Raw genomic sequence first — 17,940 nt, forward strand, 5'->3', positions numbered from 1 at the left:
ATGACCTGCGAAGACAGTCGGCACGCGGCAAGTCCCAAGCACCGACTTCCCCATTTGCCATGCTTTGCCGCGCATTAGTCTCCTTTTACTATCCCCTGTGATTTTGTAATCGGAGATATCGGTGGCTTTTCCCATCCCCCTTGTTCTTGTGTCCACCGCCTATTCTTTTCCGCCTTTTCCATCACGTCAGCAGACAAAGGAGAACACGCGTTATGACCGCCGGGCATTGGGAAAGCTCTTATCTGAATAAATTGGCCATGCCAGTTTTATGGAAGGGCTTCAGTTGCACAGCAGGCTATATAAGTCACTACACATGGGGCCGCCGGCATGCGGGCCTCGATAATGCAAGCGGCTTAGGTTGGAGTGATTGGACGAGTCGAGGACGAGCTGTTTCCGGGTGGGTAGCATCGGTACCGTGACGGCACCGGCAGTCGATGACTTATCCCCGGACATTGAGCACTATCCGATGGAAAATAGGACAGAGCTGCCAGCAATGTCTATAGTATACAGTTCCCTGTGTCACCTTTCCCGTTAGAGACCAAGACTGCGATGTTATGTCACTCATACAGTACAATTTGTTCTAGAAGACTTGGCATTTTCTTGCCAGATTTAGTCCAAGACAACCCCAACGTCACACAACCAAAGACATGAAAGACTCAGATATGTCAAAAAGATAGAAAAGCCAACTGCCAATCCTCCCTCAACCTCTTCTTCTCTCTCCTCTCCACCCTCTCCTGCGCCCTCCTCTTTCTTCTCGAAGCCCCCCTATCCTCCATAAACCTCCCATACCTCCACTCCAACCACTTTCTCAAGAAGATCTCGAAATCTGTCTTGGTCAGCCTCCCCTCCCACGTCAAGCCCTGCAATCTACACCCCGCCCCCGTCCCCCTAAACTCCCTCACCAACCGTGTCGGCACCTTCCCATACCTCCCCCACCAAGTATGAGCCGTCTCAACCTGCGTCCCAAACTCCCCAAAAACAACCTTATCCCTGAACAGCTTCGACACCCCCTTCCTCTGCCCCTTTAGCTTCCACTCCTTCTTCTTCATACTCCCATACTCTTTCCCATTCAACTTATCCCACTTTACATTCTTCATCCCCTCCCACTCTTTTTTCCACTGCTCCCTCTCCTTCCTATCCTTACCCACTGTTCCCAACCCCAACCCCTCCCTCCACGCCCTCACCACCGCCTCAGTCTCTTTCTGTCCAAAAACCCCCATCTGCATCAACTCCTTAACAGCTTTATAAAACCCCTTGTTATCATTAAACACCTCCCCCAACCCCAACCTCCTCCTATTCTTCTCCCTCTCCAGATCAGGAATCACATTCCCATTCTCGTCATACCTCACCGCAGGCAACTCACTCTCCCTAACCGCCTTTCGCATCCCCTCCTCCGCCCACACCTTCTTCTTCCTCGCCCCATCATCCCCACCCGGCCCACCACCACCACCACCACCACCATCACCACCACCACCACCACCACCACCATCACCACCACCATCAAAACTAGCATCCGATTCATCGCTCGTATCCATCTCCATCACATCAGCAGGCGGGTCCAACCCGTCCGGCTCCGTCACTGCCCGCCGCGCAGAATGAGCCACATACCCCGTCCAATACAGATCCGACTCCGCAGTGGGAGTAGCCCCCGTTGCTCTCCCCCCAGCAGCAGCAGCAGCAGCAACAACAACACCACCGGTTCGGGTGAATGCATTAACCCCCCCTCCGACACCAACACCAGGAAGAGCAGCAGCAGAAACATCACCCCCAGGACCAAGGTTAGACCCAGCAACACTAACCACATTCTTCTTCCTCGCCCCCCCAAGAGTAACAGGCGTCACCAGCCCCCCCGCGCCACCACGACCAGGTGTGCTTTGCCTTGGTGTGTTTCCCCCAGGTGTTCTCCCAGGCGGGGTTTTGGGCGGTTCGGGAGTCTTCCTCCCCGGTGGTGGTGGTGGTTGCGGTGGTGGTGTCTTGGGACCGGTAACACTCCCAACAACACTAGGCGTGGGCGTCTTCCTCCCCCCCGAAGCAGCACTAGGCGTCTTCCCCCTCCCGCCGCCACTGTTGTCAGGACTAACGTCTGTGTTCGGGCTCGAAACAACAACCGGCTGGGCAGGGCTCTGATCAACCTCCTCTTCTGATCCCGAGTGGGAAGGAGAAGACGAAAGAGATTCGTATACCGCCTCCGACTCCTTATCGCTGACTGCTGCATCGTCAATCTCACTGTCATCAACGACAAACTCGGGGGGTGGGAAGCCGACCTGTAGCGGTTTGCCGCTGCTGCTGCTGCTGACCAGCCGTACCAGTGTTTTGAGCAGCGCTCGCCGCCGCAGCAGCGGCAGCTTGAGCCCTCGTCTGAGCCCTGGTTACCCTTCTGGCCGGCTTCGCCATCACCGAGTCGTCGTCGTCGCTGCTAATAAAATCCCTGTACCCATACCCGACATTGCCCGCCTCCCGCTCCAGTTCCTCGTCGTACCCCCCCTCGACATAATACTCTCCGTTGCAGTACTCATCATCCTGTTGGTCACATGGCTGTTGGTTCTGCTGTTGCAGAGCCTGGCGCATCCATTGGAGAAAAGACATGGTAACAAGTAGTAGTAGTAGTAGCAAGGTGATTGATAGACCAGGACAGACAGAAGCCTCGAGCAGTTTAACTGAGAGAAAAAGTAGGCAGATAGTAAGCAAGTAGCAATGTCATTGGCTTTCTAATAATTCTTTTCGAGGTATTATACCCTGAACGCAGACGGCCAGACAAAAAGCCATTGGTGGTCCGAGCGGCCATGCTCCAAAACTGCTTATTTCACATCACCCCTTTGTTCAACAACCAAAGCTCCAGCTCACAAGTGCGCTAATCTTAAAGTGCCCAAAGCTTAACGCCGGAATGGACAATGACAACAAGAGCACCATGTTGACCTTCTGCTCTTTCAATCCAATCCTCAAAACGGAAAAAGAAAAAAAGAAAAAAAGACAAAGAAGAAGAGAATAAACAAACGTATGTGGACCTTGGATTTGCGTCCACTGTTGACTTTTGAAGCTGAGAGAAAAATGCAAAATGCCCCTACCAGTAAACCACTTGGTTGTTGTTGACCCCCATCCCATCCCCGCCGAAAACAGACAGCCTTCCCTCTTCAATGTCCGGAACCAAAGGTAAGGCATGGAGGATTAACCAGCCAACTTCAGCCACAGTCCCCTCCACTCGTCCATAGTGTAGTCGTGCCCTTCCATTGTCTTTTCTCCCATGCTACCATGTCTCAGACACAGAAACAATGCATGCATGTCTCGCCAACTACCGCCATCAACCCTCGTCGGCGTCACCGCTGACCAGTTGGTCGAATGCTTCCTCCATGCTCGCCAAAGTGTACCGGGTACTGGAATGCAGATAGCGAGGACGTCGTGACAGGCAACCGCCGGCGGGCCGCAGAGCGTGGCGTTTGCCTGTGTAACAAACCAAACAGACATGTCTCGGGCCCATGCATAAACTCCGCCCACACGGGCTTCGTACCTGGAAAGAAATAAACTAGTTAGCTCCGTCAGCTTGAGACACGATAGGTTGCCTGCTCTGCCCTTTTGGCGACGGAATCAAGTCAGCAGTATGGAGGTATTGCCAAAAACGAGGGATCCATGGGGACGAACAAAAACGCTTTGGGTTGCCACTTGACTTGAAAGTTTTTTTTTTCTGTTTTTTTTTTATAAAAAAAAAACCGCAAAAAAAAAAACCAACACGTTTGCACCACTGGGGCCATGGCGATACTTAATGCACGTGTGTCAAGGGCGTATTATGCTGTGTGGGTGTGTAGGTGTCAGGAATAGGAAGATGGTGATGGTAATCGCAAGGACGCATTTACATGTCGGAAAAAAAGGCTGTTAGTTTGTGGTGTGTCACGGATCAAGGCTGGCTGGCTGGCTGAAGTTGATGTGTTTCGTATCATGTCGACTACGTAATGAAATCCCCCGGTCTGAAAACTGCCGCCGTGCTTTTATGCCGCTGCTGCAAAAGTCGTCACGAAATTGAGATGCCGATGAGCCGTAGCAAAGAGGCGGGAAAAAAAGTGATAGTACAAGCGAGGCTGTCATCCAAGCGGAAACTCGATAGGATGACGGCGAATGGGTAGGCCCACCCCAAAACAAGTGTCGACCAGTGCTGCCGCAAACCGGAGAGTGCCAGTCCCAACCCCTCAACCCTCGGAACTGTCGAAAGTCGCAACCCAGAGAAAGGCTAAGAAGTAAAAAGATCTAGAACCCTAGAGGCTGCCAAGACGATGTGCCGAATAAACAGAGGCCGTTTAACCCTCCAAGATTTGCCGAAACTCCTGCTGTCCGAATCGCGTTTTAGGATATCCGATTTTTCCCCAGTGCCAGACGCGAAAAAACAAGAAAAAGGAAAGAAATCCCGTGCTGCGAAGACGTCAAATGCCAGAGAGAAAAGGGATGCCCGATACTTAGCGAGCGCCTAGAGAGGACGAGTCAGTAACTGGTTGTCGAGGGGAGGCGATCAAGGTCCATTACCGTAGGGATCACGGCTGTCGCCGCGGGGAGCAGCGTCGCCATAACCGGCAGCGGCAGGAGGAGCGGCGTCACGAGGACGGGAGTCGCGCTCACTCGGACGATCGTAGCCACGGTCAGCGCGGTCACCACGGTCGTAGCTGGGACCACCCCGACGGTCATCACCGCCACCACGTCCGCCGCCATAGCCACGATCATCACGGCCGGCGTAGCGGTCAATGCCACCACGGCCACCATAGTTGTCGTCACGCTCGCGGCGGTCATACCCGCGGTCATCACGGTAATCACGGCCGTAGCCACGGTCATCGCGATAGTCACGGCCACCGCCGCCGCCGCCACCATAGCCACGGTCGTATCCACGATCAGGGGCCCCACGGTCGTAAGCGCGGTCATCCCCACGATAACCACGGTGAGAGCCGCCACGGTACGAGTCGTCTCCACCACGGTAACCACCGCCGCCATAACCGCCGCCATAGCCACCACCACGACGACGGTCATCAAAACGACCACGGCCATCTTCTGGTCTAGTTAGCCTTGATCGTTACACAGATGATGGAAGGAACTAGATACTCACCGCGCTTGGGAGGACCGAAGTACTTGCCCGGGGTGGGAGTGCGAGGACGGGCGCGACGAGCCTTCTCAATAGAAAGAGTGCGACCCTCAATCACCTCACCACGAAGGCCATCAATCGCAGCCTCAGCCATTTCGGAAGTAACCATCTTGACAAAGCCGAAGCCACGGGACTCGCCAGTGTGGGGATCCTTCATGATCTGGCACTTCTCGACCTCGCCATACTTCTCGAACAGACGGGTAACCTCGGCCTCCTCAAGACGAGGATGGATGCCAGTGACGAAGAGGTTGGAGCCAGGATTGACGGCACCATCTTCACCCTTCTGGGAGTTGTTATCACTCTTAACCGGGGCGCTGTTGGACGACGAGATCAATTAGCGGGTTGGCTCCGGACGACGATGAGAAGCTCATGTTCTGTCTAAATAAATCGAGACAAACATACCGGTCGTTACCGTTAGGCGACATGGAGCGGCGACGCGACTCGTGGCCATCATCGCGGCGAGGAGAAGCACTGCGGTCTCGTTCGTAGCGAGGAGCCTCGTCTGTGTTAAGAGAGGGAAAAACGTCAGCGATGATGCTCCTCTCGATCCTAGTCGGAGATGATGGAGTGGAAAAGAAGCCAGGGTCGACGCGCGCCACACGAGACGCGATCGACATCGATTGATATCAGCAGCGACTTACCATCGAAACGGTCGCCATTGGCGTTCTCGTAGTCCATCGACGTGGTCGCCATCTTTGTGCTTGTTTGTGTCGTGGATGTGAATATGGTTGTGTTCTTGCGAAGGGAAAATAAGAGAAGGCCGCTGCAAGATTTTTGGTGGAGTTTGGGTGCACTCTCGGCGACGGAGAGATTTTGGCTTTGGGGGGGGGTGGGAAGAGAAAAGAGAGCGAGGGAAGGTTTTGTTCGGCCCAGAGCGCGCAGAAGGGAAGGATGACGGGACAGGAAGAGCTCTGAAAAAAATGGAAATTATCAATGCGCAGCCTGGCTGCCTGGGGTGCAAAACTGCCAAGACCTGGAGTCGCCGCAAAGGGGGGATTTCGTATTCTCTACGCCTTGTTAGGCCTTGTGGAAGTGAATTGCTCTTCGTTATCGATAGCAGAGTTTTTCCGCAAACAAAAGAGGGGAAGGATGTTTAGGACAAGATAAAGGTCCAGAGCGAATCAGCAAGAACGAAGGAGGTCATGCGTGCCAATTAAGACATCCTGAGTGAATAGAAGAGGCGACAATGGCTGGTTGCAACAAACGAACAGTTCAATGTTTGCCTCTCACCCTCTTCTAGTTGTTACGGTCTAATTGCATATCTAGCCTGGGCAAGTGAACATGAACTAAGCCAAGAATGGCCTAATCAGGGCGAGCTTGTCTTGAATTAACTTCTCCACTCGACCCCAGATCTCGGATCTTATCAATCTCGAAAGCAAAGGGCCACAGTCACCTCACCCGACAAGAGCAACACCGTGAATAGCAAGTGTCATGACTCGTGATTTCCTGAGACTTGCATAAGGATGCTGAGGCCTCCTCGTGATGGATGGTGGTCATGGAGGAGGGATGTCAGAGTAACAACAGCAGCCAACAGAGTGAGTGGCAAATTAAAGAGTTGTCCTCTCCATGATTGGACAACCCAAAGCAAACTCAAGCGCCTCTCTCCCACTCTTCCCTCCAACTTGTATCACCACTCACGGAGCTCCATGCATCACGAGGCTGCGTGTTATCATACAAGCTCGAACAGCTGCAGCTTAAAACAACGGCGGCACGTGTGCGGATGCCGCAACACGCACCTTGATCGCAAATTTTGTACCCGAAATGAATGTTGTATACAGCTGCTTGAAGCTATACTATCATGACCCTTTTCAGTCTTCGTATGCCCTCACATAGACACTAAACCCAGGTCCTCAAAGGTCCTCCCACCCCTCATCATCATACTGCTCATCAGTAGAAAGATCCCTCATCAGCACCAACTCAACATCAACCTCCCCAGGCTCCCTCTTATCCAAAAACTTCAATGCCTCCACAGCCTTGCCTCCGCATGCCCTCTCCAGTGCCAAGAAGGCAAAGTGCCCCCCAACCACTGGTCTCGCCATGAACCAAATCCCCGGGAACCCTCCATTGCCCTCTGTATCATACAAGTCGGTAAAAGGACGATCTGACACCACGTTAGCAAATACACCATCACATGCAGTGGAAAGAGGAGAAGAACCTACCAGTCTCAGTCTCATTCACCCACCTGGCCACACTCGTCAGAATCTCCGTCCTCGTCTTCCGTCCCGTCACCGCCGCCGCAAAAAACTCCCAGTCACTCTTCGTATACAAATGCCTTGAATCCAACGGCAGCCCATACTTTTGCAGAACCGCATGATACCAATCGCTCTGCATCTGGTAGACCTTGTCAGGGATAAAGACATTCTCATCCTTTTTAGACCCGTAAGCCTGTTGTCCAAGTGGTATCTGACTTTCCATCCTCGGCTGCTTCCCACTCTTTCTCCCTCCTGTCACCGAAGATTTGTTCTTGTCCGAAACATGGAAACACAACAGCGAGTCCGCATACAGGTTGTAAATAGTCGTCCACGATCCATACCAAGTGTACGCCAGCTTGGCATGGGTCCCATCCCTCGAGATGCCATACTCCTGCCACTTCTCAATATACTCCCCCGCGGTCTCCCGATAAAACTTTGCATCCTCCTTTTCGCCCACAATATCCGCAATCTCGCTCATGGCTTTAATCCCAATAATCCCCTTCAGCGCCAAGTTCGTCTGGTTCGCCAACCACCCCGCAAAGTCATCCGTGCAAAGCTGATTATGCGGAATAAGCGACTCCCTGACCAAGTAACCCGTCCACTGCTTCCAAAGCTTGTAAGACCGCGACAACCACTTCTCCGCCGCCTTGGGCGTAGAGCCAAGCTTAGCCTCCCCTCTGGGTAAATCAATCCCATACTCATCCACACTCTCCCACCACCTCTTCGCCCCCGGAGCCGTCCTCATCCCCTCCGCCCCCTTTGGCCTCATAAACGCAGGATCAGTATCATACCTCAGCGCATTCGCCAACGCCAACCCCATAATCAACATATTCCCACACTCCTCCACAGGCATATACTCATCCCTCCCATCCGGATGCCCCGTCGCGTTCGGAAAATGCGCCCCCAGATCATGCATCGAATAGTCGTTCGGATATTGCCCGCTCAGCTGGTGCTCCAGCAGCGGCTCCAGCAGATACGCCAACCACCTCGGGTTGGTATACAGGAAGAACGGAAAGGCCGGGAAGATCACATCCACCGTCTGGAAATTCCCGTTGCTCGAAATCTCCTTCAAAAACAAAATCGGGTCCTCGGGCGTCCCCGAAAACTGCGTCGCCCCCAGCACCTGCCTCGCGCTCAGCGCAGCAATATCCTGATACTCCCTCGACCCAGACTCATACGCATCCCGTGCCAACGCATCCGAATACTCCCCCGCCAGTTTTGCTGCAGTCTCAAAGTCATCAAAATGCCAACCCACTAATTCATCCGCATCGGTAAAAAAACTCTGCCAAAGCGGCCTCATCATCGTCAACCCCCTAGCACTGGCAAACTGCACAACCGGATCCTGCACCAGCGCCCACGTAAACCTCACGCTCTCCTCCCTTTTCTCACACTTTTCCTTCCCCTTCCCCCCATCAGCCAACTTAAACCCCTTTGAAAAAGCAAAAACCGGCTCATCCTCCATCACCCTCCTGAACTCCCCATCCACCTCATCCCTCAGCTCCCCCCTCTCCGCAAACAACCCCCTCAGCAAAGCACTAGTCCCACTCTGATACCTCACCCCGTTCTCCCCTCCCGGGGCAGAAAAGTGCAAAGTCCCCCACTCGGCCCGATCCCCAAACTCGGTCAGCAGCTCCTCCCTCTCCCTCCTCACCTTCCAAGTTTTTATTCCTGTCTTTGTCCCATTTTTTGTCCCCTTTTCTTCCCCGGGAGGAGATTCAAACATCTCCCACCGCAAAGTATTATCCCTGTTCCCCGTCACCCACTCCCCATTCACATCCGTGTACAAATCCAAGTCGTCGCACCCCGCAACAAAAACAGTCATGTACCCCGCCGGAATGGCCTGTCTCATCGTCGAGGAGGGTGTGATAGGTGACAGGAACGAGAGCGTAACTAGTAGCGAGGATTCTCCACCCGCCGCGGGGATGGAATAGCTCAGGTTGGTGGTGGAAGCATCAAACGTTACGCCGAGATACTCTGGATACGCAATCTTGTGACGTTTTGTCGACAAAGAGTCATGCGGCCGGCCGAGGAGGGGGTAGACCTTCCCCGAGGCAGAGGCCATGACCGAGAAGCCGACCTACACACCCGTTGGTTTAGTAGCTTGTGAGGAAGTTGGGAAAAAGGGGGGGGGGAGGACGTACGTGAGCACCAGTCCAAAACATTGGCCAGTTCTCCCATGGTGCATCACGGGCGTGGTATAACCATGTACTCAGGTACGGGTTCCGGACGATAAGCGGGACGGTGTTGGGCGTGAGTGTTGACGCGCTTGCCAGACCACTGGCGGCCAGCAGGGAGAGGTCGAACAACCGCATTTTGTCTGTCCCCTGCTGATGGCGGAAATGTTGGTCGGGTACGGCTACCGAAGGGGGGAAAGGTTGGGGGGGGTTTAAAAATGACAAAAGAGTGTTGATACAAAATCACGGAGGAGGAGGATAGGGGTAGTCTTCAATGGCGGAAACCAGACGGGTGCCGCCAATATGATACCACCGGGCGGCGGCCCAAACCAACTGAAAGAAAGCGCTGCCTTTACCCGAGCCCTCGGGGGAAACAGAGCAGCAGTAATGACTCGAGTTACCACCAGGAATCAAAATACAAAACCGCAAGGTCACACAGCAAAATAATAGCAACCATACACATACAGAGTAGAACGCATTGCAAGAATAAAACCAAACCCCAAAAGCAAAACAGGGCAGCGAATCCTTAAATCCAAGCTCCCCACGCCTGTAGGATGACGCCTGTTTCGAGATGCCCCTCTTCAGATGAACAGGGAGGGGGGAGCCGGTCGTCCAATTAAGCAACTGATCATGGGGCTTCCACAGGGATGTTGCCCCATTACCCCGCAAGCTCCGGGACCCATGACGGGGCAAGCTCCCGCTGTTGCATGAAGCTGTTGTGTGTCATTTGTGGGGTCCGTTCCAACTCTCGGGTCCACGATGAGATCAGACAATGATTGTGCTATTGATAGTGGGCTATCTGTATCTGATTTCAGCAGAGGCAACTCTGCCCAACAATGTATAAGGTAAGTCTCAGCTGGCGTATTCTCCCAAGTATGATGATAAAAACACACACACGCATGCCTCCCAATATTTCCTAATAACATGAGCTAAATGCGCTCTGTTTTCCTCCGCTCGCTAACACATATGACTCCTTTCCCAAACCAACGCTGGTTTTATTACATTATATACAGTGGCAGGTGACACTACAGCAAAGCCAATGTCAGAACGACAGGAATTGTTAAAAAAAAAAACCCCGACAAAAGTAGCCCATGTGATCATGGTTGATGGTTCCTGATACTCGCACAAAATCCAATCAGCTGCCACGGAACAAGAACTGCAGGTCCTCTGGACTCAGCGAGTCCATGGCGGCATCGTCCGAGTTGATAGTCGAGTTGATCATGTTGGTCTTCTTCTCTTGCAGGAGCACCATGCGGCTCTCTACCGAATCTTCGATGCACAGTCTCGTGATCGTGCAGGGTCGCGTCTGCCCGATGCGGTGGCATCTATCGGCGCTCTGCCACTCACTGTGATACAACAGATTAGCGGGTGCCATGTGACAAGCTCAATGGTAACGAAACAGAGTACTTACGCTGCGGGATTCCACCAGGGATCGACAATAAAGACGCGAGACGCCTCTGTCAAGTTGAGCGCTACACCACCAGCCTTGAGCGAGACGAGGAAGCATTCTACATCCGGATTGGTCATGAAATGATGAATCGAAGCCTGTCTCTGAGCAGGTGTCATGCTACCATCAAGCATCACAGTGGTGATACCCGCACGGCGGAGACGCCACTCGATGAGCTGAAGCATGGTTGTGAACTGTGAAAATATGATCGACTTGTGAGAGGCATTGTCCGAGCGCAGCTTGTGGAGCTCGTGGACCAAAAGCTCAATCTTGGACGAGGACGTCCAATTCTCCATCTTGATCCGGTTGATGATCGAGGACTTCTTGACCATGGTCTCGTCCTGCTCAATCTCGGGTTGCTCAAGATCAATCGAGAGGGGAATGTGGCATTGTGGGCAGTTGGGCTCCTCTGCCGAATTCAGGTAACTCTTGACACATGTGCGGCAGAAGTCATGCTTGCACCTAGATCGGATGGCATCCTCCGCAGTCTCGTCGCATATGGCGCACACGATGACGTTTTGGCCGCCCTCGCTGTGCTTCTTCAGGAGCAAATCCGGGTGATCAGCGACCTGGCGCATCTGCATGATCAAGCCGAAGATATTGGCATAGTTGTTGAGGAGAACACCGGTGGCCACATAGGTATCGAATTTGCGTTGACCGTTGGTCATGATCGAGTTTGCGAAATCGTTCTCAGCTTCGCCGAAAAACTGACGTTCAACATTGATCTCCTTCACAGGCAGCTCCATCGAGTCGGTGTGGTCCTTTTTGAGCCGACGGAGCATGATTCGATCTGTCAGGACGCGCAACTTCTTGAAGGCCTCGGCGCCCTCTCCACGATTCCCGTACTTTTGGATCGGGTTGAGCAGCTCCTGGTTGAAGACCGAAACATGCTGCATGCCTCCATGCTTGCACTCGGTGCAGCGACTGTCCTCGTCCATAGACCATTCCATTGTCTTACAGGGACAGTGCTTGCATAAATAGCATGCGAATGGACGGACATTGAGGAAACGAATCAAGGAGAAAAACTCGCCAATGCGATTTTGCAGAGGAGTCCCGGACAAGCACCATCGGTATGTGACCTTGAGGGCGAAGCACGCCTTGGCTGTCATCGTGGTTCTCGTCTTGATGGAGTGAGCCTCGTCAAGAATGATGCGGTGAAACTCGGTCTGGTGGATGACAGACTTCTCCTTGACAAGACCTCCTTGGCGCTTAAATCCCTTTTCTTGCTTGCGGAAGACCGACTCCAAGCTGTTGTAGGACATGATGATGACATGATACTTCTTAATATCTTTCACCTTGATGTTCTTGGACTTGGCGTTTGTGCCGTGATAGACAAGCGTCTTCAGTGTGCCGTCGGTATAGGATTCAATCTCAGTCATCCATTGCATCAGAGCAACTGGAGGGACGAGCACCAGTGTCGGCTTTGGCTGCGGGAAGTCGGACATGATGAGGGAAACGGCCTGGATTGTTTTGCCAAGGCCCATCTCATCACCCAGAAGGCCCCCCTTCCACTCGGTCTTTTCCATCGCCTGCATCCAAGCCAATCCCTCAAGCTGGAAAGGCTTCAGCTGGCGAGAAATGGACGTTGGCTGCGCCGCCTTTCCAGCCTTCAAAATGGGCATATTCTTCAGATCCTCCCACATTGTCGTGAGCTCGGGGTGATTTTTCTCAAGACGACGACGATCATTCCTAACACGTCGAGAATTCGCATAAGATCTGTAAGCGCGTCGATTGGCCATGGCTGTGCGAATAGCCGAATTGCCCCTATTAGTTGGGGCTCCAGCGGTGCTGCCAACTTCAGACGCGATGTTGCTGCCATCGTCGTCGCTAACATCGTCGGCGGTGCCATCAAAGTCGTCTTCAGAGATCTCCCTCTCACCTTCAGCCACGTTGAGATCGTGGTTCCTGATTGGACCGGTTGGTGGTCTTGCTGCTCGCGTCTTGATCAACGGAAGAGAGTCATCGCTGTCGACCTCTTCAAAGTCGTCATCATCCTCGTCGTCGTCGTCATCCTCTGAATCTGAAACGATGGCGGGTCTCTTAACACCCACTCGCGTCTTTGATGTTTGTGGAAGAGGCACCTCCTCATTCTTCTTCCCATAACGGCGAACGGGTGCACGTGCATGTGGAGAAGTGAACATGGCCTCGGTCTTGCCCTTAGTTAGACCGGCTCGCCGAGATCGGGGTTTAGCCTTTGTTTGGAGAGAGGGGATCGCGAAATTGGCAGCGGCAGCGTCTTCCTCCTTCTGCAACCTCCGCGCAAGCTCAGCATCTGGGGAATAGTCCGAGAGCTCTTCCTCACTGTCCTCGATGACATTTCTCTTGCGCTTGGGTGCGACAGAGTATGGGTCGTCTTCGGGGACCTTTGAAGGTCTAACACGGGCTCTCCGAGTGGTAAGTACCACCTCGATCATCTTCCCTGGAACAGTCAAGGGGGCCTCGGTAGGTACTGGCGTCGCAACATTGCTAGTAAGCGGCGTCGAATATTCACTTGCCGAGGAGTAGGCTTGGGGGGTCGGCGAAGCAGATGATTCTGTGCTCAGAGCCAGCTTTTTGGCTGGGGGTTTGCCTCTTTGCTTGACCGAGGGGACTGAGTCGGGCTGAGGGGACGCCGCTGAATATGACTGTTAGTAGAGGATTCCGGGGTCGTTTAGGGGTCTTCAAGATTGGAGCCATCTTTGCCATTACGGCGTAGAATTGTCACTTGGATGTTAATTATTGTTTACTTACCAACAATCTCGCCGGCTGCGAGCGACCTCCTCGTCTGTACCATCTTGAAGTACCAATGTTGATCCGAAGGTGGAGGTGTATTTCTGACGAAAGAGGGTACGGTTTTGTGGGTTGTAGGATTTTTGATGTCCGCAGAAGAGAGATTTCACAAGAAAACAATAGCGGCTTGATACTCAAAATTTGTCAGAAGAAATCGGTTGAGTTGTGCAGATGAATAGGTAGGGAGCGGGTTGTCAATCAAGCCCCTGATCAGCGAGCTTGAAAAGTGCTCCCACCACGGTGATCTGGGGATCAGAGTAAAATGGTGTGCACGCAGTCTGCGCCGAGGAAAGGGAGGAAAGGGCCACCAAGCAACAAAAAGTCCACGGCGATAATTGGTCAATGAAAACCTCGTGGGACAATGGAGGCAGTGAGAAAGAAATTTATTGTTGTCGCCACCTTCAGGAGGTGAAAGGGCTGCGCTGTGCAAGCTAGAGGCGGGAAAAGCTGAGAGAGCAGCGCCAGGTGCCCAGGTAGGGGTTCAGGTTCGCGTTTCCATCTGACACGAAAGCACATGACCTGGGCCTTGATTGATTTGCTGGAGCTTTGCTTTTTCTCCACGCAATCCAGGCAGCAAGAGGCAAACCAGGCAAGGAACGGCAGGAACGGGAGGAGCAAGTTGGCCTTCTTGGTTTGGCTTTTTGTCTCGCACGGTCCACTCGCCCCTTGCTGCTCTCTCCTTTTGGAGTTCAGCTCCAGCCTTGGAATCAAAGTCAGGTGCTTTGGCGTCAACAATGGGGGCGAGTTTTAAATTGATTTTGCCCCTCTTCGCGTCTGTCGCTGCATGTCGCTTTATTCCCAATTTTTACCCTGGGACGATCTAAACTCCAGGCTGTCAGGTCGACATTCATCCATCTTGTTATAGCTTCCCTCCCAAACAGTCGCAGGCAAAGCTTCGAGATAGCCAATATGTGAGTATTGCCTATCTTATCTCGCGCCATCTTGAGATCAACACCTTCTAACATGAGAGAAAGGTCCCGACAGACTCGGACGGTTGGGCGCCGTATTATGGGCCCGTTAGTATTTTTTGGTCTTGTAAACGGCGCTTGCAAAGGTCATGTTAGCTGACAGATATCTGGTGCAGACAATCGGCCTTGACGGACTTTTTGGCTGTAAGTGGTCGCCCCTGACATCTTGAGCCCCAATTTAGGACAGATCAAACCAACTAACTGCCAACAGTCGCATAACATTTCGGCAAACCAAATCAGACTTGATGCTGAGGCTCGTCGTAGAGCGGCTGCCCAGGACAACCAAGAAGGTCAAGGTGATGCTGCTCAACAACAACTCTTGAATGAGAATGGCGATTTCGACACCCCGTCACCGGAATCTGACGAGGACCAGCCCGTTGTGGCATCTACCGGTCGAGTAACAAGAGGAAGAAGCGCAGCCCAGGCAACCTCTGAAGTCGAGCGGCGAAAAAAAGAGAAGGAAAAACACGCTATTGATAAGATCAAGGCCAGCAAGAAGTTCCAGAAACGTAAGCGCGATCCTGACGCTTCAGATGACGACAACGACGACATTGTCCGCGCGCTTTTCAACGAGCGTGCGAAGCCTCTACCGGGCCAGATGGAGAACTGTGCCATCTGCAACACACGGTTTACGGTAACACCGTACTCCCGCAATGCCCCTGACGGAGGCTTGGTCTGTTCACCCTGTGGAAAGGAGCTTACTAAGGATGATCCTGCTCCCAAGAAGAAGACCAAGCGTGCCAGCGGAGGACCAGTGGGCGCACGTCGCCAGACACAGAGCAGGATTTTGGATGGAACATACCACGTCGGCGGCAAGAGCCTGATGTCTTTGTGCATTCAGACTTTGGCAAAGAACATTGATCTTGCCGAGGATTTGGGTGACTTGCCACCCAAAATTGTAGACAAGATTGCTCGAAAGCTTTCCAAGCACCGTCTTCTCAACCCCACGACACTCAGCCTGTTCTTGAAACCAAGCAACCAGGGAGTGCTCGTATATGACGGCGCCAAGCTCAGTGCGGACGACTTCTATCGCATCTTCCATTCGGTCCCGGAACTCAAGAAACTCAAAGTCCGCAACGCCATCCACTTCAAGGACGAAGTGTTAGAGTATCTCGTCGACCGCCATATCGTCCTTGAAGATTTGTATCTTCACGGGTGCAATCTCATCTCCGAAGGGAAATGGATCGAGTATCTTCAGAAGAAGGGTCAGCCCCTGCGATCACTTCGGGTATACTGGACAGACAAGCATTTTACGGATGCTGTTCTTGCAGTTATTCCTACTAGCTGTCCCAACCTCACCCGCCTCAAAGTCTGCCACAACCAAGCAGTCACCGGTGAAGGCCTGAACCACATCGCCAAAATTGCCACTCTCCGCCATCTGTCCCTCGACTTGCGCGAGGCAATCCACTCGGATGTATACGTCAAACTCTTAACCGCCATTGGACCCCAGCTCGAAACACTGTGCTTGACCAGAGTCCCCGAGCTAGACAACACAGTCCTCGACGCCCTCCACATGCACTGTCGCAATCTGAAGAAGCTCCGCATCACCGACAGTGAGCTCATGACCGACGCCGGATTTGCCCGCCTCTTCACCTCAACCTGGTCCAACCCCGGTCTAGTCTTCCTCGACCTCCAGAAATGCCGCCAACTCGAATCAACGAAACCTCGCGAGAACCCCGACGGTATCGGCCTTTGCGATGAAGGGTTCAAGGCCCTGATGGCGCACTCGGGCAAGACGCTCCAGAATCTGAACGTTCATGGTTGTCGTCACATTTCCAGCAAGGCGTTTGAGGAGGTGTTCACGGCGGATAAAACGTATGAGAATATGCACAAGATGGAGATTTCGTTTTGCGAGGAGGTGACAGATTTTGTGGTGGGGTGTATCTTCCGGAGCTGTCCTAATCTGAGAGAGCTGAATGTGTTTGGGTGTATGAAGGTGAAGGATGTGAGGGTGCCGAAGGGGAAGATTTTGGTTGGGGTGCCGAATGCGAGGGGGATGGTTATCGAGGGTGAGGATTGAGGCGGTTGGTTGGGCGTTTTTGCGGGTTTATCATTTGGAGGGCCAGGATGTTGGAGTCTTGTCGTGCTTTTTGTTAAGCTTTAAGGAGTCCACATCTGTGGCTCTAGATACCGGGGCCTTTTCGTCAAGCTCGGGTTGTTTTGGTTTCGGTTCATGTTGGGCGTTTTACAGCGATGATTTCGATGATATTCTCGCTGGTGTTTTGTTAGTATCCTCGATTCGGCGGTTTCCTTCCTTCCTTTTGGGGGTACCATGGTTATCGGGTCATCGCGTTTCGAGCTACGGTTGTTGTGTTAAATCGGAATGGAGCGCAGATTGCTTTCTCACAAGAGCGAACAAAACAAGGAAAGAGGGGGGAGATGAAGTTGATTTAAGCTTACTGTACATTCTTGTTCATCACCTAACTAGTTGGTCAAGCTTATCTTGTCCAAAGCCGACGATATCCTCCCCTTTCCACACTCCCTGCCTTGGCCGCCAGCCACGGGGACGTGGAGGAGGTAGATCGACCGTTGAGTTGGGCCGTGAGGTACGTACCCGGCCGGGTTTAAAGATATGGGGACCAGGTCTAGGGATAGAACGGGAGGGGCGGCGCTCTTGTCGGTCTGGGGAAGGTCTAGGGTCTACTGCTGGGGAGGGAGGGTTCACCTCTTTTTTTTTTTTTTTTTTTTTTTTTTTTTGGCTGGGAAGGAAAGGTGGAAGATAACATGGTATTGTACATAGATTAATTAATACGATGATTTTAAATGAATGTCATGGTTGTGTGACGGTGAGGGTGGTGTATTTTACGTTGCTACTCTTGAATTCTATTAACTTGATGAGTGTAGTCTGAATGTCATCTACAAGGTCAGGTTGTCCGTGTTTTGAGGGGTTGGTGATGGGGCTCGGGTTGCACAGGAGGGGGATGTGTTGTTGCTCGTTGTTGTTCTCCTCGTTAACAAGGGGGGCTTTGATGTCCATCATCACCTTCACATGCTGGCCATTGATTCGAGATTCTAGATCGTTTGCTCCGATGTAGGACGTGAAAAGAAGAAGATATCATGCCATTTTCACATGTATGATGATGAGTGGTTGACCGAAGCAGGATGTAATGATGATGATGATGGAGCTGGGTGTTTACTCCGTAATTCAATCCCACGTGTAATTCACATGTTTCGAACCCTTCAGCTGTTGTTTACTGTCTCTCTCTCTCTCTCTCTCCCGCCCCTCGACGGCTATTGAAGTCTTGTGCTCTTCGACTGTAATTGTTCATGATTC

The 17,940-nt window shown here is 52.6% G+C and overlaps 5 protein-coding genes across 5 annotated transcripts; 1 reads left to right on the top strand and 4 right to left on the bottom strand.

Moving 5' to 3' along the window:
* Nucleotides 1-665: 665 nt before the first annotated feature.
* Nucleotides 666-2,586, bottom strand: QC763_211070 (uncharacterized protein; the record flags this gene model as incomplete). The annotated part of the gene is made up of 3 exons (XM_062910150.1): nucleotides 666-1,441; nucleotides 1,466-2,209; nucleotides 2,265-2,586. 3 exons carry the CDS (start codon nucleotides 2,584-2,586, stop codon nucleotides 666-668), a joined length of 1,842 nt encoding a protein of 613 aa, XP_062769036.1.
* A 1,856-nt stretch (nucleotides 2,587-4,442) lies between these two features.
* QC763_211080 (uncharacterized protein) lies at nucleotides 4,443-5,809 on the bottom strand (the record flags this gene model as incomplete). The annotated part of the gene is made up of 5 exons (XM_062910151.1): nucleotides 4,443-4,453; nucleotides 4,510-5,025; nucleotides 5,081-5,430; nucleotides 5,519-5,618; nucleotides 5,758-5,809. 5 exons carry the CDS (start codon nucleotides 5,807-5,809, stop codon nucleotides 4,443-4,445), a joined length of 1,029 nt encoding a protein of 342 aa, XP_062769037.1.
* Nucleotides 5,810-6,966: 1,157 nt separating this feature from the next.
* Nucleotides 6,967-10,065, bottom strand: QC763_211090 (uncharacterized protein; the record flags this gene model as incomplete). The annotated part of the gene is made up of 3 exons (XM_062910152.1): nucleotides 9,450-10,065; nucleotides 7,276-9,385; nucleotides 6,967-7,217 (listed from the first exon to the last, which is right to left on the bottom strand). Exons 1-3 carry the CDS (start codon nucleotides 9,618-9,620, stop codon nucleotides 6,967-6,969), a joined length of 2,532 nt encoding a protein of 843 aa, XP_062769038.1. The 5' UTR covers nucleotides 9,621-10,065.
* Nucleotides 10,066-10,229: 164 nt separating this feature from the next.
* Nucleotides 10,230-16,998, bottom strand: RAD16 (DNA repair protein rad16). Its single transcript, XM_062910153.1, has 3 exons — nucleotides 13,660-16,998; nucleotides 10,894-13,543; nucleotides 10,230-10,828 (listed from the first exon to the last, which is right to left on the bottom strand). The coding sequence occupies exons 1-3, from the start codon at nucleotides 13,700-13,702 to the stop codon at nucleotides 10,618-10,620; spliced, it is 2,904 nt and encodes a 967-aa protein (XP_062769039.1). The 5' UTR covers nucleotides 13,703-16,998; the 3' UTR covers nucleotides 10,230-10,617.
* Nucleotides 14,283-17,265, top strand: RAD7 (UV-damaged DNA-binding protein rad7). Its single transcript, XM_062910154.1, has 4 exons — nucleotides 14,283-14,609; nucleotides 14,673-14,714; nucleotides 14,783-14,810; nucleotides 14,878-17,265. Coding segments are annotated over exons 1-4 (1,881 nt in total). The 5' UTR covers nucleotides 14,283-14,607; the 3' UTR covers nucleotides 16,687-17,265.
* The last annotated feature ends 675 nt before the right edge of the window (nucleotides 17,266-17,940 follow it).

The sequence above is a fragment of the Podospora pseudopauciseta genome, assembly GCF_035222475.1.
Source record: "Podospora pseudopauciseta strain CBS 411.78 chromosome 2 map unlocalized CBS411.78m_2, whole genome shotgun sequence".
NCBI lineage: Eukaryota > Fungi > Ascomycota > Sordariomycetes > Sordariales > Podosporaceae > Podospora > Podospora pseudopauciseta.